Consider the following 22,150-nt stretch of genomic DNA (forward strand, 5'->3'; position numbering starts at 1 on the left):
AACGCTTAGAGAGACGAACGGGAATCGGACCCCAAATCCGGACATTTGTCGGACGTTGACCCCCAAATCCGGTCATTTGTCGGACGTTGAACGATCGAAAATAAGATGCCTGCAGGATTATTAGCGGCCACAACGCATAGAGAAACGAACGGGAATCGGACCCCCAAATCCGGGCATTTGTCGGACGTTGAACGATCGGATATAAGACGCCTGCAGGATTATTAGCGGCCACAGCGCATAGAGCGACGAACGGGAATCGGACCCAAAATCCCACCGAATCTTCTGCCGGACTGGTGATTTTTCCACCGAATAAAATATTTTTGTATTCGGTGATGTACGTTGATCCAGTCCGTCGTAGTGTGACAGACCTATAACAATCCAAATTAGAATATTGAAGAGTAGTGTTATTTTATTTTATTTTATTTTATTCAAACAACACTTTTAGAAACTTGTCATTAGGGCCTACAGAGTATTAGTATTAATACGACTGTGGTTGCAAAGACCCATTAGCTTTTACGTCAATAGCGCCACCCAACAGAGTTAGCGGAAATAAAAGTTCCGAATAAATAATCCTCCCTCAACAATGAGGGCCTACATGGTTGCAATAATAACCCTCCGAAAAGCGCCAAACGCCGCTTGTGAATGGGATATTAACGTTTAGCGACGTTTTCACGCATTTTTTGGGAGCTGACAGTACACCAAACCTGTCGAATTGCATTCTGAATACGAGGAATGTCCTTCTGATATCAAATCATTTTGATTTTTTGAAATTCGCGATATAATACAAATTTTTTGACAAATTATTAAAATTTGATATTTTTTAATTTTTAATATTTAATAGTCCTCGAAGTAAACTTTATAAATCTAATGATAGGGCCTATGTACTGAAAGCGTATGTAGCTGTGATGAAAAGCCGACGATCAATTGAAAATTTTGAACTTTCATATTATTGATATATATTTTTCCCAAAAAGACCTAATTTTTTTTGGTGTTTTCGGGAAAAAACTCCATATCTTCAATACGAGAGGTCATAATTTTCATAGCTTTTCTTCCCAGCTACATACACTTTAAGTACATTATCATTAGATTAATAAAGTTTACTTCGAGAACTGTTAAATATCAAAAATATCATTTTTAATCATTTGCCATAAAATGCGTATTATATCGCGAATTAAAAAAAAAATCAAAATTATTTGATATCAGAAGGACATTCTTAGTATTCAGAATGCAATTCGATATGTCTGATGTGCTCTCATGTCCCACAATAAATACTGTCCAAACGTCCATATCCCATCCCTTAAACAATTTGTACAATTTGAAATATCAATGAAAGACTTATTACTGAGAATCATATTTAAGGGAAGTCGGAGCCCACTGACTCCAAAGTGGCCCAGAATAAATTCAGACCCTAAATTACATGAGTGCATAATTACTGTCTTCAGTAGATAATAATAGGCCTAATAAATTACTGTCTTCAGTAGATAGTAATAATAAATTACTGTCTTCAGTAGATAGTAATAATAAATTACTGTCTTCAGCAGATAGTAATAATAAATGATGTCTTTAGTAGATAGTAATAATAAATTACTCTCTTCAGTAGATAGTAATAATAAATTACTGTCTTCAGCAGATAGTAATAATAAATGCTGTATTCAGTAGATAGTAATAATAAATTGCTGTCTTCAGTAGATAGTAATAATAAGTTACTGTCTTCAGCAGATAGTAATAATAAATTACTGTCTTCAGCAGATAGTAATAATAAATGCTATCTTCAGTAGATAGTAATAATAAATTACTGTCTTCAGTAGATAGTAATAGGCCCTAGTAATAATAAATTACTGTCTTCAGCAAATAGTAATAATAAATTACTGTCTTCAGCAGATAGTAATAATAAATTACTGTCTTCAGCAGATAGTAATAATAAATTACTGTCTTCAGTAGATAGTAATAATAAATTACTGTCTTCAGTAGATAGTAATAAGAAATTGTTGTCTTCAGTAGATAGTAATAATAAATTACTGTCTTCAGTAGATAGTAATAATAAATTGCTGTCTTCAGTAGATAGTCTTCAGTAGATGTCCTCGGTAGATCGGTAGATAGCAATAATAACATAATTACATAATTACTGTATTCAGTTGATATTGACAATAAATTAATAATTATGGATGTATTATTACTATCTTCAGTAGATAGCAATAATAAATTACACAATTGGTGTTTTCAGTAGAGTGTAATAACAAATGCCTTAATCGTTGTCTTGTAGTAATACATGTTATAATAGCTGTCTTTCGTAATAAATTACATACATGCTGTACGCAGGAGATAGCAATAATAAATGCTGTCTTTAGTAGATAGCAATAATGAATTACATAAATGCTGTCTTTAGTAGATAGCAATAATGAATTACATAAATGCTGTCTTTAGTAGATAGCAATAATGAATTACATAAATGCTGTCTTTAGTAGATAGCAATAATGAATTAAATAAATGCTGTCTTTAGTAGATAGCAATAATGAATTACACATTATGCTTTCTCTAGTAGATAGGAATAATGAATTACATAATTGCTGTCTTTAGTAGATAGCAATAATGAATTACATAAATGCTGTCTTTAGTAGATAGCAATAATGAATTACATAAATGCTGTCTTTTAGTAGATAGCAATAATGAATTACATAAATGCTGTCTTTAGTAGATAGCAATAATGAATTAAATAAATGTTGTCTTTAGTAGATAGCAACAATGAATTACACATTATGCTGTCTCTAGTAGATAGCAATAATGAATTACATAATTGCTGTTTTTAGTAGATAGCAATAATAAATTATATAAATGCTGTCTTTAGTAGATAGCAATAATGAATTACATAAATGCTGTCTTTAGTAGATAGCAATAATGAATTACATAAATGCTGTCTTTAGTAGATAGCAATAATGAATTACATAAATGCTGTCTTTAGTAGATAGCAATAATGAATTACATAAATGCTGTCTTTAGTAGATAGCAACAATGAATTACACATTATGCTGTCTCTAGTAGATAGCAATAATGAATTACATAATTGCTGTCTTTAGTAGATAGCAATAATAAATTACATAAATACTGTCTTTAGTAGATAGCAATAATAAATTACATAAATGCTGTCTTTAGTAGATAGCAACAATGAATTGCACATTATGCTGTCTCTAGTAGATAGCAATAATGAATTACATAATTGCTGTCTTTAGTAGATAGCAATAATAAATTACATAAATGCTGTCTTTAGTAGATAACAATAATGAATTATATAAATGCTGTCTATTAGTAGATAGCAATAACGAATTACATAAATGCTTTTTTAAGTAGATAGCAATAATAAATTACATAAATGCTGCATTTAGTAGATAGCAAGAATGAATTACACATTATGCTGTTTCTAGTGGATAGCAATAATGAATTAGATAAATGCTGTCTTTAGTAGATAGCAATATTGAATTACATAAATGCTGTCTTTAGTAGATAGCAATAATGAATTACATAAATGCTGTCTTTAGTAGATAGCAATAATGAATTACATAAATGCTGTCTTTAGTAGATAGCAATAATGAATTAAATAAATGCTGTCTTTAGTAGATAGCAACAATGAATTACACATTATGCTGTCTCTAGTAGATAGCAATAATGAATTACATAATTGCTGTCTTTAGTAGATAGCAATAATAAATTACATAAATGCTGTCTTTAGTAGATAGCAATAATAAATTACATAAATGCTGTCTTTAGTAGATAGCAACAATGAATTGCACATTATGCTGTCTCTAGTAGATAGCAATAATGAATTACATAATTGCTGTCTTTAGTAGATAGCAATAATAAATTACATAAATGCTGTCTTTAGTAGATAACAATAATGAATTATATAAATGCTGTCTATTAGTAGATAGCAATAACGAATTACATAAATGCTTTTTTAAGTAGATAGCAATAATAAATTACATAAATGCTGCATTTAGTAGATAGCAAGAATGAATTACACATTATGCTGTTTCTAGTAGATAGCAATAATGAATTAGATAAATGCTGTCTTTAGTAGATAGCAATATTGAATTACATAAATGCTTTCTTTAGTAGATAGCAATAATAAATTGCACAAATGCTGTCTTCAGTATATAGCAATAAATAAATTTAATATATAGCTGCTGTTTTCAGTAGATACCAGTAGTAATAATAAATTACATAACATTGTCTTCAGTATATAGCAGCAAGAACTTTCTTAAAACTCGTGTTTTCAGCTAATGCTCGTAATAAATTGGAACATTATTACTGTTCTTCAGTAGATAGGAATAAAACATTACATCTATCGCATGCGCTATATCATGAACATACGCCCTATTCCAGACAAATACAGCGCTCATTCTTTGGGAAAAACAAATCATTATCCTGTTTTGGGAAATGAAACATATATAGCTAAATCAAATCCTTTAGTTAGTTATAACTGGTAATGAAATTGAAATTTAAAAAAAAGATCAATTTTTGGAAATAAGGGCCAAAGCAAAAGGGGTTTTAGCGTTTTTCGTATGCTGTGACAATCAAGCCCAACGCCTTTTACAAAGACTTATTTCAGGTTTTTATACATTTTTTACATAAGCACTTATCAAAAATAACATAAAATAAAAAAAAATACCGGCTAACTCTCAGCCAATATTCAAAATTTGGAATGCCTAGACTTGTGCCAAGTCTTAGTATTTTGTGACTGCATCTATAAGAAAACATAAATTGTGCGTTTTGGGCCCATTATCCCCTCAAATTGCAAAATATTGCACATTAAATTGCAAGATTGAACTAAGTAGGCAGTAAAGGCTTGGGATTTAGGTATACATGTTTCATTTTGTAAAACAGGATACTATTTTAGGCCTAGATCAAAACCGTGTACATCCAAAACGTGACCTTAATCTTCTACACAAGGGTGACGATTTCTTGTTCAAATGGAGTCATCCATTCAGTTAACATCATTTTGTAATTTACATTCCCAATTTACAACCTAAACTTTTTGTTTGTCTAAATGTATGTAACATTTCCATAAAAATAGATTTTTGTATTTTTTCCAAAAAAAAAAAAAAAAGTTTCAACAGCTTTTAAATATCAGATAATGTCCACTTTTAATATAAAATTTAGGTATACTAAACACACGCGTATTTATTTTATTAGTTTCAAAATATACTATTTTGGGCCTATACTAATAAATGACAAAAAAAAATGCTACTAAATTATCGATGGCGTGGAAACTTACATCTGAATTCTTTTAATATTTTAAAATTGAAGAAGCTTTGAGTGTCAATAATAAACGAGGTGCAATACAAACTGTCGTGATTAAGAAATGGCTAAAAATGATGAAAAGGGATCAACTTTTGGCCACAATGCCCAAGTTCACTAAAACATACAGTTTATGGCTATACTATTACTCAGTCATGAATTTCAAGAGGTACATCATACGTCAAAAATCATAGGTTACAGAAAGTTATTGATAACTTTTGTGGTTCAAATTATCTAGTAATTATTGATAAGGCCTACTTTTCACGCCGCTATTTCTCAAAAAATAATTTCCATGTAAATATGGTATTGTTTGATCAAAACTTGACAAAAATCATTAAAATATAACATTTGTACTCACAAATAGCTATAAATATAATGTGTTGAATGAAGTGAACATTATTATTCATTGAAGTTTTGTAAATTTAAAGCTTTCGGAAAACAATGGACAAACGCATCCGTTGGCCTACTTGTAGCTAACATATGTTTCGTATAGTAAATAAGTATCATATTTAACGATTACGAATTAATTTTATGCATGTATTCCAATGCCGAGATTTTTATAATGTCTGCCATTATATAAAGAATGTGATTTGCTACAACACCACTGAATAGGTCTTTTGTGAGTAGGCCTAAAACTTTATAATGAGGAAGAAGGGCAACACATTTTATTTTACAGTTTTGTTATACAGATGATTGCATACCAAATCGGTCATAATTGAGATTCACTTATAGCCCCCCGGTTACAGCATACAGCTTCTATTAAAGGCCCTTTCAGTGATCCCAGCGAAAGTGTAAACAAAATAAAAGTGACGAATAGAGCACAAATCTTGTCCAAAAATGTTTGCCCAAAAATATTTTGCAATAGGGGCCTAACGTTTTGGCCACATATTCAAAATGTTATTGTAATGTTTTTGTTGTTGTTGTTATTTTTTTTCCGTATAAAAGGTTTTGAAAATATCTTTGACATTTCATGATTTATATAGCCCGACATGTTTAAATGTATTTTTGAACCAAAATCAAATTATACGCGTTTATAAGACGTTTTAGAAACATGTTTGTGTTTGCTGGGATGGTTGTGATGCGGGGTGGTTGGGTGTGGGTGACGTTTGTTGTGACACACACACACCCCATCAAGTTTGTGTCACGCGTGTGGTGACTTGACCATACTGAGAGCTATGATACATTTGACATTTTCCGAAGGAAATAACCTTTGGATGTTTTCGTCCTAAGGGAACAAACCAAAATTTCAATGTCGTTCTATAAACGGAGGTGCATATTAAGGGCAGAGATGAAAAAGTTTACGTTTGTAAAAAGAATGCTAAAATATCGGTCAAAGTTGATCTTTCTGGTCAGAATTTATAACATTTCACACTTTATGTTTCAAATAAGGAGGGGATGGAGGATGTAGAGGGGGGGGGGGTGTCACCGTCGATCGTCAGCATCCATGAAAATGTGCACTTTTGGTTTAGGGTGTTATAAAACTTTTGGTTTGTTCTCTTAAAAAACAGAAAGCCAAAAAAGGGCGGCCTGCAAGTGGCATTTAATGTGTTTTGCTCACTTCGAGGTCAAATGAAAGTGAAGTTGGTAACCGGAGCTGCTAAGTCCATTAGTGAAGTTCACGGCCGCCCTCAAGGCATTTAGCCACATACAGGGTGTCACTGCAGTCTATTGGCCATAGTAGGCTTATAGCCACATACATCAGGGTGTCACTGCAGTCTACTGGCCATAGTAGGCTTATAGCCACATACAGGGTGTCACTGCAGTCTACTGGCCATAGTAAGCTTGGCGTTTTTAGTTTTTTCTCAAAAAATTAGTACTAATATTGCAACTGTAGTCTACTGGCCAATTAAATAGGCTTTAAAAACATTTATAGTTCTGCGTTATTTAATTTCTCAAAATATTAAGATCTATCTCAGGAACCACTGAACCATACTCATCAATGCAATTTTCCTGCAGATTCTAAATAATGGCCATGAAAATGTTCAATTCTGAAATACCATGCATTTTACAACATATATAGGCCTAGGCCTAACGCATAAAAATTACTCAATTAAAAAAAAATGAAGAAAAAAGTGAAAAAAGGTATAAAAGTAAAAATTAACAAAAAGGTGCACTTTTTGGTAGGGTAGGCCTACGTGTTAAAAAAGGGCACATTCTTAAGCTGCTTAAGGTCCACTTTTACACACACACAAAAAAACAAAGACAAAAAAAAATCAGCGCAAGCGTACCTAGGCCCTACTCCAAGTTGGAAAACAAAAACGACAACGACAACGACAAGTGACAAATAATTTGTTTGTCCCCAAATCGACAGTTCGTTCTGCTTTTTATAATTCCATTTTAGAATAGACCTACTTAGGGGTGGTGCAATAATTATGTGTACCCCCGGGGGTCAAAAAGGTCAAAAGGGGGGGTCAAGCGATTTTTGGCACAGATATTTTGGGCACCGTTTCTATATTACGCCCTAAAAAGGCGTAGGAAAACGTTAGGAACACGTTCAAATATGCAAAATTTCCTGCTCGCTGCGCTCGCACTATATGATAAGACAATTTAACGTTTTAAATTCGGGTTCCCCAAAATCTTGCATGTGTAGGGGGGGGCAAAGATTTTTGGCACATCAAAAGGGGGCGAAGGTTTTTGGCACGTCGAAAGGGGGGGGGCAAAGATTTTTGGCACGGCCAGAGGGGGGGGGCAAGCGATTTTGGCAGACCATTTTGAGAATTCACCCCCCCCTCCCCGGGGGTACACATAATTATTGCACCACCCCTTATGATCGTTCAAAGTATTTTCATGAGAGCGATTGATAATAGTGACATATTTTGACCACCCTGTGCATTAAGCATGTTAAGGTTAAAGCTCAGAAAGCTTAATACACATGCCGTTGCTACTATAATACTATCAACGACGCGTGGTCGTACATCTTGTGGCCTGAGTGACTTTTGCGCCAATTTCATATCCGGGTTTCATATTTTCCGGACATAAAATAACCCGTGAACTTAACATATCTCTTGATTTCATATAAAATCAATTTATATTCTGTGTTATGCATATGTTGTGTCTGCTGCATCTGCCGTGATCTGCATTAATTATAGTAAACCATTACACATGTTGATATGCACATGGTGCATGAATGATATTTATTTCACAGTTCAAGTGGATGCTATTTTATTTCACTGAAACCAGTTTATGACGTGACAGTCGAGCCTCCAAACTGCCTCCGTTTTACCTCCGTGGATATACTCAACCCGCTAAAAGTAGCAACTCAGTGATATTGGCATTCGTACCTGTGAGGTCATATTCGCGCGGGCTTTCTCATTTGCTTGCTTAACTTCAGAGATTCTGTCAACAGTGAATGGAATTTAGGTTCTCTGTAAGACATTCATTCACATATTTGCTGCTGACTGAGATTGTAAGACCGATACCAAAATGGCTGCAACACTGAATGCCTGGGATATCGTTGTTATTGTGGTATATTTCGTTTTTGTTATGCTTGTTGGAATATGGGTATGTACTATATTATTACACTTCGAATATTCATCATAACTTTTAAAAATAGGTCAACTGTTAATATAGATTATTTAAACAGGAATCTGCTAAAATTACTGCATTAATGAAAATAGTGATTATTTTGCACCTGCTGCGTTAATGGCCCAGCAAAAACAAAATGTTTTACAGAAAAAAATGTCGGGTTATAGGTACTTGCTTTTAATTAAAAGCTATAAAAGACTAGATATATTGAAAAAGAATTTCCCAAAATAATTTTACAAAATATGGTGACATTTTCAAAAATGTTGTTGCAGTGTTTTTTCATTAAAAACGTTTTTATGACCATTATAACCCGACATTAAAACCAAAACACATTTATAATATATTTGCGTGTTTGCTAATTGGGCAAGGAGGCTGTTTGTCGAATCTACCCTCTACAGCGAAAAAAAAACGAGTGAAAAGAGAATTGCCTACAGTCATAAACACTGTAATGGAGCGAAAGGTATCAGTCTATAGGATTGAAATAGGCTATTAATGGCTTTAAGGGCTTGGATAGCAACGTTTGCACAGTATTTTTTTCTGGGACATGAGAGCACATCAGGTAAATCGAATTATGGTAAAATTATTAAAATTTGATATTGGTTTTTTGATATTTAACAGTCCTCGAAGTAAACTTAATTAATGTAATGATCTGTACTTGTATGTATAGTGGGAGTAAATGCCGACCATAATTTAAAAATTGTAGGTACACATAAATTTAGTTTCCCCAAAAGACCTAAAGTTTTTAGGTCTTTTTGCATGGGAAATTGTATTTATTTGATATCAGAAGGACATCCCTCGTATTCAGAATGCAATTCGACATGTTCCCAGAAAAAAAGTAGTTTTATCTGTCATTTAAAAATATAAAGTCAGATTTTATTAGCATTGTTAGCAGCTAGTGCTGGTCAGTTGTAAATAATTTCTACCCCCCCCCCCATTATCATTTTTCAAATATTCACAATCTTATTTAGCACCTGGTATGTTCAAATTATTGTCTATTACCCACTTCCCCCCTCTCCCTAGTGTTAGGATTCATTAAATCTGCCATTTCAGACATTTTATTTAAAACTATATATGTTTAGCAGCAGGTGTCTGTTCATATAACCGTGTGTTTCTAAATGTTTTTGTGTGCAATTAATTTAGGTTTTTAGATGTGTTTTATATATTTTAATGTTGAAATGGTTACAAAGATCAAGAGAAAAATTTACTCAAAATAGGCCCTTTTGCATTTAACCAGTTTTGGAATCAAATTCATCACACATGGTACTGTAAAATATGTTGTTTTATTTATTTATTTCGACAAATTTAGTGCTGCATCATTTAGAAATGACTTCCTCTTAAGCTTAGTCTTTATTCGTATCGGAAACAGCCAATGACAACTTTATAGTTGAGTTATTGCGAAGAAAATTAGGGCTATAGTTTAAAAGGTCAAAGTCAATTATTTCTCCCTTGCCATGTGTATAAATGTCTCATTATTTAGAGCAGCTAGTGCATGCCTTTAGGGACCGTTATTATTTTGGGTAGGGGGGGGGGTCTGAATTAATCTTTTTCTATGAGGGGTATAAACGTTAAGTTTTACATACAGATAATTAGGAAAACAATGGGGGGAGTCCGAACATTTTGAGCGGACGCGAGTGGGAACGCAAAATTTCTTCACAACTCACATCCCACTGGCTTTAGTGGGTAAACTAGGATTTCGATCAGTCTTCTGAAGTAAAATCGTAGTGTCATCATTCAGTGCAAGCAATGAAAGCATGTAAAATACATTTTAATTTATAATTTTTGTTGAGAGTAACACTTTAAAGCTATAGTATAGGATCGGATTCCAGTCAAAATGTCACTAATCTTTGCCAAAACTTGAAAAACGAAATAATATTAGTAACAACTGTCATATAAAGCCGAAATAATGATGACAAATTACAGAAATCCCACTGACTGCCTTGACCAGCTTTGACCGATTAACTAGAGCTATATCATGTGGGTTGCATTTGTACAAATATACAGGCTGATTCAAAAAGAAGTAAACTCATGTTTGTGGCACTTGTGTATAAATCTAGAAATCTTATCACACGCATGACAAGTAAACCGTGTGCAGCTACAAAAATGGTTGTTTTTTTTATATTCAAACAAGTATAACTATATAATAGGGTCTGGTGTAAGCAAATACAAACATTCTTTTTTTTTTTTTTTAATTTAGACATGTTAGACGTCCAGAATCTGCTTTTTGCAATTTGTCAATGATATTTTCATAAATACAGCGTATTCTTTCTAGATTTCGTACACAAGTGCCACGAGTTTACTTCTTTTTGAATCAACCTGTATATGTAGAAGACGGTATAGGCTACTGACATGTCGTTTCAGCAGGAGTAGGTCTTATGATCATTTACTTGGTTTCATAGCTCTTAACTCTGCTTAAGACAGATGAGACAAAACAAAGATGAGTTTTCATTTCTTTATACAGAAATACAATTCCGCCCATGATCTTTGCATGATAAGTTTCAACACTCAAAATAGGAATATGCCCTAATGCGCTCCAAACTTAAAGTCATACCACGCTTTGAATTTGACAACCGTTTTCATCCTTTTTGTAATTGATATGAATTGGTCATTTCTATAATGTACAAAGGTTGTTGAATGTTATGTATAAAAATGTGTAGTAAGGTGTCACGTTCCAAAGATACGTGACTGAGTGTTGGATGTTATTGACACAACACACATAGAGTAGCACATAACAGGTAGGTAGGTGGGGTGTTAATAATGTCGTGGATTCAAACTTTAAACAAAAATCAAACTGAAATTTGTTAGACGATTTGTTCCATGTAGCCCAATTTGTTCCAAAAGTTGAACCTAAAATGGTTCTTGAGCTTCCCTGTATGTGTAACCTTAAATGGTTCCACAAAGAACGGAAAAGGGTTCTGGAGAGGTTAGAAAGAACCATGGACCTGAAAAGGGTGTTAATGTTGGAAAGGCCGGAAAGAACCATTCTGAGGCTCTTTAAATTTTCAAGAACCATTTTCTCTTGAGGGTTCTACATACAGGACAGCCAAGAACCCTTTTTACGAACAGTGCATAGTTTAATCATTTAGCAATATAGGTTGTATATCTCCCATGATAGCCTATAGTGCTATATAGAGGGCATTAAAACATGATTAAAGCGCCACGCCCACTTTTTGTTTCTTAAAGATATGATATATCGCTTCTTAATGACATTCGTAATGATAAAGCATCATAAATGTGTTATTAAAATCACATTACACACACGTTTGTGTATGCCTCAAGACAGAAGATGCTTACACTTCTGTGATTTTATACTACCTTATAGATGTGGAGTCTAAAGTCCACCTGTATAGAGAGATACTGGTCATATCTGCACAGAGTTCTTACTAAGTCTTTTACATATATGTTAACGAAATGATTTGATATTTAATTATATCCGATTTTTATAAAAGATAATAGTAGGCCTATGTTGATAAAGTTTACAGTGAAAGGGGGAAACATAAAATATCTTGGACATTCTTGGTGGATATAAATACACTCAACTCAAGTTCAACAAGGCTGATGTACTTGAGGATTCAAAAATAAAAATTAAAGCAAAAACAAAAGAAGAAAAGCTCAACAAAAGTATAGTTTTCGTATGTGTACAGAGTGTTGTTTTTTCCCGAGAAAGGTATTACCTAAATTGCAACTGCATATTTGACATTCTCATTGGAAGAGCACTGGGTTAATAAGGCTGGTATAATGCATGCACTAACAATATAGTCAGTTTTGTACAATCGTAACTCCCCACGCGGGTGTCGACAGTACAAGCGACAAGTTTCATTTCGAAAATATCTCAAAACTTGGACTTTTTATGTTGAAGCTTATAGAGCATTAAAGGGTTGATAACAGGAAGATGAAAGTTTGCAACTTATTAAACACCTCATCGGACAAAAAAACACAAATAAAATACACAAACAAACAAGCAAACAAACAAAAAAAAAAAAAAAAAAAAAAGAAAACAAACAATTAACGTCAACAAAAAGACCGCTTCAGGTACCCTGAATTTAAATTCTTTCTGTTGATTATTCCACGTTAGTCCTCTTCTGAAAGTCTGAAACGACTGGACAAAAAGTCTGCATGGAAATCCGAACTCCTTTAAAGGGGGTGCGCATCAATTTTCTGGAATAGCCTAATTGCGATGGCAGTGATATGTGTGTGCATGGATCATGAGAAACCAGGTATCAACTACATTGATATGCTAAAACCTGTCCCTTATATTCCACGTGCTAAAAGGTAGTTTCTACACAGGTAGGCCTATGGGAGTGAAAAGAGTCTATCGCACGACTATTTAGTGCGGAGTAAATATCACATTAATGTAGCCTACTCAAGGAATGTAATGTTTAAGCCCATTTGCAACGTTCAGCCTATTATCTCAATCATGTATTTTGTTCCAAAAATTACCAAATCTTAATTTCTATCAATATTAGGTTGCTATGATCGTAGCAAATTAGGCCTACTACATTTAACTTCACGCGTACGAGTCATATGAACATTGTTTTCTCTCTTTTGCTTGAAACATGTCAATCGATGTTTACTTAATATGTGTATATATAATGATCTTGCTTAAATCTCACGAATAAAGTCGCCTTAACTCGGTAATTCAACAGTGTATACATTGTGCCAATTCCATCGTCTTAATATATTTCTTGTTTTCTACGATCAAACCTCGCCTTTTCTTCTCTATTTTATCACACATGTATGTATTGACATAGGGCAAATACAATATGTATGCCAATAGGGTTCATAGCAGAATGATTTTGTATTTGATGTAAATAATAGGCAACAATCGAGGAACGACCAAATAGAGACGAGGTTCTTTTTCTATAGCAAGCAAATTTTTAATTTCTTAAAGGTTTTGAAACCTTTTTTTGATACACACAGACATTTTTACATAACGTTATGCAAGTGTAGAACCTCGTAATAATTAAGTAAAATTTACCTCAGAAATATTTGACTAATTATGTTCAATTTTAATATTATGTAGCACGCACGCAGAGTCACTCAAAGCGGGCCATTTTAGACATTGTTTTGTATTGTATCTTTAAAAGTAGGGCCTAATGGTGATAAAAGTATACATTTTCAGAAAGGAAATGAACCAAGGAATCCAACTTGCACGGAAGATTATTGGAAAAAATGTGTAGTTTTTGAGAAAAGCGCCAAGTTTTCATTTTTTTGTCCACTATAACAACTTACCACCTAAGCATCGAAATTGACGAAAATTGCATACTAATATATAGAGACACAAAACTAGGAACCGTTTTCTCAAATTTTGGATTTTTTTTCGTTTTAAAAATATACCTTAAAATATCCAAAATGAAAATGTTGGTCAAAATTGAAAAAAAAAGTCAAATTGTGATGTTATTGACCCATTATACAGGCTGTATCAAAATGATTGGTACCCATAATTTATAATTACGTCGTATATGACCGTTTATCACATTAATCAAGAAATTGGGTTGATCCTGTATTGCATTTTGATGTGGCAGTCATATACACATCACTGGAAACTGATGGGTACTAATCATTTCGATACAGCCTGTATATCTCCCCATCCTCCAGGTCGAATTTTGACACCGTTGTTGATGAAGCATAATAACTTTTGTTCTAGATTACCGATTGCAGTGATGATACAAAATGTTTTAAAACTTGATTATTCCTCTTTACGACACACTTTTAAAACCCTCCATACATATATGTATTCTTCTATTAGCCATGCGCGTTAAGATCATTTTGGGGCACCCTGTAGGCCTATGTCGGTCGTCTTGCACATACAGAAGACTCAGATTGCAATGCAAGTGAGCGTTAAGAATTGGAACTTGAATTTAATTACCATTGATTTACTATGGCGATAGGAGAATGTATTTTTGGCCAATGGGATTCGATGTACGTTCTCTCACCGGTAGTAACGATAAATTTCATTGGATATAGATATCGATCTTTTATACGGTGATTGAATAGGTAATCCAGTGTATTAAATTAATTTGATTCAAGGCAGGGCAAACACTTGAAGAAAATAGTATGGTGAAAGTTATATTTGCATTCTGGACGGAATGTGCATTAAGTTGATTAATTTCAAAATATCTGAAACAGATGTCAATATGCATATGGTCGAATCCAACGAAAAGTGTACACGGCATGTTCAGGGCCATAATTTAAAAGTAATAATCAATTGGCATTCATTTTTGTATTGTGTTTATTCGCCTTGATCATACGCTTCGCGCCATATATAATAAGACCCCTTCTGTGAAAAACTTAGACACAGAGACCCCAAAACATGCTATTTTTACCCATTTTTTCAAAATATTTCTTAAAGTATTTTAAAAACGTCTAAATCAGTTACGAAAAGAAGTCATTGGATTGAATCTAAATTGATTTCCTGAAGGCGTGTATTCAAAGATTGCCCGTTCAATTTTTCACATATTTGTACATAATTATGAATTTTTTGTGATCATTTTTTAGTGGTATTTTTTACATTACCTACGAATACAATTTTTCATAGCACTAGATATATCTTTAAAAATGGAAATCACTAATAAATGCGCAATTGATACAAGCTTTGATATATCCAATACTGAAATGCATTGCATTCGGGCATCTTTATTATTGTGTTTAGCTGCCAGAAATTCTAAATGGTACAAAGGTAGGTTTGGTAAAAAATATGCATTACCTCCGAATACATGTTAAAAGCTGTGTCATTTCCACAAAGTGAGAGAATAGTAAACAATAGATAAGCAATAGGTGCAGGGTAATACACTCTTTATTTCTACCAAGTTTCAATAGCCTGCGTTTAAATATTTCTGAGATGTCAACAATAAAAGCAAGTATTCGTAGGTAAATTTCGGTAACCGAATGTTACCTACGAATACAATTTGACATCATGACAGTATTGTGAAACACCGCCATTCATGCCAATGCCCATATTGGTACATAACGAAGGCCTGTATGTTTGCTATCAAATCATATGTCAATGAAAGTTGCGAATTCACATACATGCCCACCATGCAAAACTGAATACGGCTTAATTGTTGAAAAATATGTACTGAAATAGACGACGGTCTGCTCATTTGAAAGAAAAATCAGATTCAAAGAAGATTAGAAGGGATAAATACTTGGATTTGTCAACTGTCATGTGTGCTTCATTTTAAATGTTTACCGACCTTCTGGTGTCTGAGTAATTTGTGTCCAAATTGATTTATTCGAAGGTAACTTTTGACGTTTTCGCTAAGGTTACCTACGAATACCATGGAAAAACGACTGTTCTCATTGTCTCATGATCTAGACAACATAATGATGGACCCTGGTATAAAGCTAATTGTAGTTGCCCTCAAACGAAAGGCCACAAGACGTAACTGACTCCAAGATGGACTTCACAAGTCTGCAATAACGGTTTTAAGCGAGTTGTGTGCATTGTTTCTTACTTCAATACTCTTTCAACCGATGTGAACCGACATTATTAATACATGATAGGGTCCAAAGTATCAATAAACACACATAAAGAAAATGATACATTCAAAGTGCTTTATAAAATGAAGTTTTGATTGGGATATCCACCAAAAGTCTAATTCTAACCTACAAATACTGAAATGTTACTTACGAATACAGCATAATACATGACATGTGTAATGAAGTGTCGCTACCAATGGAAATTAATTGTCAAAAACTTTAAGCGGTACCCCAGGACACTATTATTACCCATATACGGATTCATTCAACAATTATTTATTATGTAAAATTGCTGATTAACTACTTGTATATCAAAATGAAGTGGTCAAAATCTTGCTAAAAGCATCAAAAAATTTTGATCTAAGGTAATAGCATTTATTCATTTGGACGTACCATCTGAAAGAGATCTAAAAACTACCATTTATTATTAATTCATTACCATAATAGCAAACTTTAAACCTCTAAACTCAATATAGATATTGTTAAATCGCTCATGTTACCTACGAATACCCGGGTTTGTTCACCTTTTCATTGTATAAAGCGTTAGGTGTATGCTTATAATTCCTAATATTCTTGAAAACATATATCCTACTCGTTCTTATACAATGTGTAAATTGAGTCATACTCATTTGATAAATAAAATACAGAAACTGACCTAAACTTCATTTTCAAAAATAAACTAGCATAAATTGACTAAGATCATATTGATCGCGTTATAAAAATAAAACAAATATTTTCTGGTTGAGCTAGCATTTTCCTGACACCCTGTGGTCTACATTACACGAAAAAGCGTTAATGGGAATATTCCATTTGTTTTAGGTTCATTAGTATTGCGATAGTGAAAGCATCCTAGTGGTATTCGTAGGTAACATTGGGTTTTGATATCACATTTACTATCACACGTCCTGGATTTATTTTTCAAGATTAGTAATGGCACTTTTGGTTCCTGTAAGGCCAATATGTCATCAATCAATGGGCAAAAGGAAAAAATTGTGGAGACATTTTTATTTCGGACTTTTATTTTTGGCCCGTGGACACTTTTGGTTGGATTCGACCATATATGCACAGTGCACACTTTTTAAAGGTCTGGTCGAATTTGGCTTAACGTAAAATAAGATCTTGGTATACGTCTAAAAATGTAAAATGAACTCATGGGAAAGTTCTCACCTCAAGGGTGCTTCGTTATACCTAAACTAGAAATTTCAATTAAATAATTGAAATTTCCAGACTTATTAGGAAACATCATAATCCCCCCCGATCACAATATAGGTCATGGTCAATCCTATAGGCGCATTTTAAAAGTAGGCCCCCTATCTTTGCTCAGTGCAATGGGGTTGACATTTAATGCTAGATTTTGGCAATAAAAAGCATTCTAAATAGTGCAAACTATTCCTTATTTGAGTTCATTTTACATGACGAATAATTTGAGACAATTTTCATTGAAATCAGAGCACTTTTAGTTTTTGACCCCATGTGCCCCCCCCCCAAAAAAAAAACTGACCTCCCTCCCGATTTTGACCTTTCTGCTTTTAACTCAAGAACGGTAAGTCGCAGGTAGGTCAAACCATACTTTTTCTGAATCATTATGACCAGAGGAATACTTTGGCATGATGTTTGACCAAATCTGAGAAATTTTGAAATTTCAATCCTGTTGTATGAAATATAACCCCTGTAGACCGCTAAGGACACTTTATAAAATTTGTTACCATAGCTTAGCCTTTTCTACGCATGTTTTCTGACGTTGATTTGAAGTACGGTATATTCCGAGGGTGCACGCTTGGCCCTCCTTCCAGCTAAACTAGTCGGGAAAATGTTATTTTGCAAGAATATTTTGAACCTTATCGGGATCAGACAAACCCAGCAAGATTGTGACCGAAAACACATCCATATTATGTCCAGCCTATGAGGCCCCCTATTATGCTTGGCACGATGCAGACCATTGTAATATTCTGCGTGCTAGCCATAGGCTTCAACCATAGAAAGTCCAAGTTCCGAAATTATTTTCTAAAACATGTTAAAATATCAAGAGCTAAGAACCATTGAGCCAATACTAATACTCATTTTAATGTATTTTTCATGCTGATTCCAAATATGGTCATAACAAGAAATGTCTTTAAAAAGACTACGCCATGGATGAAGTTCATGTTTCATAATTTTACATTGATAAGTACTTGGAATGCTAGTAATTTTAGTTCTGAAATTTTTAATTTTCCAAAATTGTAAAGAAATTAAATTCTCACATCTATTCCTTTTGCAGGCTTCCTTTCAATCCAGTCGTGCCACGTTAAAAGGCTACTTTTTAGCGGGAAAGAACATCTTGTGGTGGCCAGTAGGAGCTTCCCTATTCGCCAGTAACATTGGCAGTGGTCATTTCATTGGCCTTGCTGGGACTGGTGCTGCTTCCGGGTTAGCCGTTGGCTCATTTGAATTCAATGTAAGTATATGTTTGTATTGGTGTTAAATATTTCTACCATCAAAATAAAAACTGCAAAACATAAACCTTCTTTATTTCTTACTTCCCATAATGCACTTCTTGAGGGGTCGCGGGGGTCGCATATTGCACACCGAGTTCAAGTTGAAAAGAACGCAACGCATATGAAATCCGGCATTCGACTTTACTCTCATGTCTGGGAGAGTCGGTCGCATAAAAAAAGTCGAAGCCTAACCAAAACGTAACACATTATAGGTCAACTAATTAGCTTAATAAAAAGCATAAATAGAGATGAATTGAGATATTTCTCCACTGTATTACTTCATTCGTGTAATCATGTTTTAAAACTGTAATTAGAAGTGTGAACAAACAGTTTAAAACGCTTTTGAGGATGTCAAAAACTTTTAAAAAAAACTTCCACTTTTGTCACGTGCCCAGCAAAGACAGAAATGTTCTTGAAACGGCTGTAAAGGGGGCGCAACACTAAATAAGACCAACTCATCACGCCCTCAACGGTTCCTGTTGCCTATTAAAAGGAAGCAGTCAGATGTGATGAGTTGCCAGTCTGATGAAACCACTAGTGTAGTGGTGAAACGTCACTAAAATTTGAGTAGTCAACATCATTTTTCACTGGAATGGTTCAAAATGAACAATGTTTACAGTTGAATCCAACATTTCAAATGAACTTGTTCAAAGTGTTCTTTTAATAACATTTAAATGTTGGGTTATGAAACCGTTTTAAAACGTTATTGTAAGATATTTTGTGAAACACTGTTGCAAAATACTTTTTTCACATTTAGCCTATATAACATTCTGCTTAGAATGTGTTGCATCAATTTTTCAAAAACGTTTTTTTTTTTGTAATGTTATTTGTTATACCCAACATTTAAACGTTTGCTATAAAACGTGGTTAGTCGGCATTTTGTTGTCTTTTGAACAGTAACAATTTTTGTTGGCCTATTGACATGAGAATATCTAAACATATGATGCCTGGCAGCTATGGACCTTCCCCTAGAAAAATACAAAATGAAGTGTCATCCTGCAGTATTCCGAGAAACATTGATATCTCGCCCAAGACAGACACAACAATGTGAACGTCGCAGCTATAGGGAACAAACTAAATGTTCGATGACGTCCTATAAACGAATGTCATTTCGTTTAGACACGGTATTGTTGGTCAAAACAGCCAATTCGATTTTCATTATCTTATCCAATATATATTTGAAAAAACTTACACTTTGATGTTTTGCAAAAGTTCATTCTACAAATCATATACTTTGAAAACTTGCTTGATTTATTGTTGTTAATGAGTTATGTACGTATTACAAAAGTGTTGTTGTTTCAGCTTTCTTTACAACATAACTCAAGAACCACAGAACCTAAAAATCTGTGATATTTGAATTTTTCTACACACTCACTATGATATGATCAATGTAATTTTTACCAAAGCATTCACTACCATTCGCAAGATGATGTGAACCAAATCGCAACCGAGACAGTTTAAAATCGTTGCTAAATGTCCGTTTGTAAAAAAATCGTTAAACTATCGGTTAAAGTTGATTTTCAACATGTCCCAGTTATGTTCGAGGGAGCCCGGAGTGGAGGGGGTCATCCTCCTATGACGAAAGCCATTTCATTTATGCAACGTCATTGACCTTTTGGTTTGTGCCCTTAGCTGTTGCGTGAAATAGATACAAATTGCGTTAACGAACACGTCTGAGTGCAAATTCTCAGGTCTGTTTGCACCGGTATCTTTTGATATACCTGTAGCATTCATTTATACAGCGACTGCAGATCAATGCGCGAATACAGTCAGTGGATCTGTCGCAATCAATTTTTCCCCGACTTTTTTGTGTGCAATTAAGGGATCTAGAATGAGCGTTTCGACAGTATTTTTTGTGAAACATGAGAGCACCTCAGACCTATCGAATTGCATTCTGAATACAAAGCATGTCTTTCTGATATCAAATAATTTTCATTTTTTGAAAATCACAATATAATACAAATTTTATGACAAATTATAAAAATTTGATATTTTTCAAATTTTGATATATAACAGTCCTCGAAGTAAATTATATAAATCTAATGATATATTCTTAAAGTGTATGTAGTTGAGGAAAAGCGACGGTCAATTGAACATATTGACTTTTCATATTGAAGATATGGATTTTTTCCCCAAAAAGACCTTTTTTGTGTGTGTGTTTTTGGAAAAAAATCCATATATTCAATACGAAAGGTCAAAATTTTCAATTGATCGTCGCCTTTTCATCCCACCTATATACATATATACACTTTAAGTATAAATCATCAGATTTATAAAGTTTACTTCGAATACTGTTAAATATCAAAAATATCAATTTTTAATGATTTGCCATAAAATGTTAAATTGCGAATTTCAAAAAATCAAAATTATTTGATATCAGAAGGACATTCTTCGTATTTCATGCAATTCGATATGTCTGATGCGCTCTAATGTCCCAAAATAAATACTGTCCAAACGTTCATACCCCTTCCCTTAATGTGTTTGGTATAACTAGAGGAGATGTACCCTACATCTCTGGTTAAAATGCATCAGCATTTGTTGGATCATAAAATTATTGTTCAGTTTAGTGCCTTAGATTCAAAATCGTCACACGAGTGACAAAATGACACATTTGGTATATACACATGTTTAAATGAACATTATTAACGTTTACGAACATAATTATGTGACTGATCGACCATATTTTGGCATTTTTTTGTGTTAAACTTTTTTGTCAAAAATACAGATATTTGGATCAGTGTATCATTTTAATCTAGCCCTCAATTATAGCCCTTTCATTTGAAACAAGTCTGAAATTGATATGATGCTTTCTTACATGTCTTTGTGAAAAAATAGCCCATTTAAGTTTTAAAATATAAAGAAATTTACGACATCGACAGAAAAGAGGCTGTTTCTCAAAACTATATTTTCCGGATATTTTAACATCGGATGTTTAATTGCATCGTATTATTTTTATCTAACTATAATAATGCATTCTAAATGCATCTTAGAATCATTAAACCGAGTTACATTTTACTGTTTATATAGCCTACGGGACACCCGGGACACGATCAACAATTGAGAAAAAGCAAGGAGGAAGCCTTGATCAAGGCTACAATTTCTACGACTGGAGGTGCTGAAAGTATGGACGAACTCACAAATTTTGATCGAAAATGATCATGTTCCTCCTACGCACTCTATATTGCCCGACATCATTCCTCGATGTGCATGAACAAACAAAAAGCCGTGTTATATTTGACGCGTTTTCCTGAAATAGCGTTCCCACTAAATATTGGTGGTTACTTGTTCGTTGATAGAACGGGCGATGTGAGAATGCGGGGATAGAATAACCCTTTCATTTCTGAAATTTCAGTAAATCTGTTCAATATACAATCCCAATT

General features: G+C 33.6%; 1 protein-coding gene across 1 annotated transcript in view; it reads left to right on the top strand.

The window, feature by feature from the left end:
* The first annotated feature begins 8,197 nt into the window (after positions 1–8,197).
* LOC140146845 (sodium/glucose cotransporter 4-like) overlaps positions 8,198–22,150 on the top strand; it is a 71,375-nt gene continuing 57,422 nt past the window's right edge. Inside the window, exons 1-2 of the mRNA XM_072168730.1 lie at positions 8,198–8,793; positions 18,554–18,730. Of these exons, the coding sequence (XP_072024831.1) occupies positions 8,716–8,793; positions 18,554–18,730 (255 nt within the window). The 5' untranslated portion in view covers positions 8,198–8,715. The remainder of the gene's footprint in view (positions 8,794–18,553; positions 18,731–22,150) is intronic.

Source organism: Amphiura filiformis, chromosome 2, assembly GCF_039555335.1.
Source record: "Amphiura filiformis chromosome 2, Afil_fr2py, whole genome shotgun sequence".
Lineage (NCBI taxonomy): Eukaryota > Metazoa > Echinodermata > Ophiuroidea > Amphilepidida > Amphiuridae > Amphiura > Amphiura filiformis.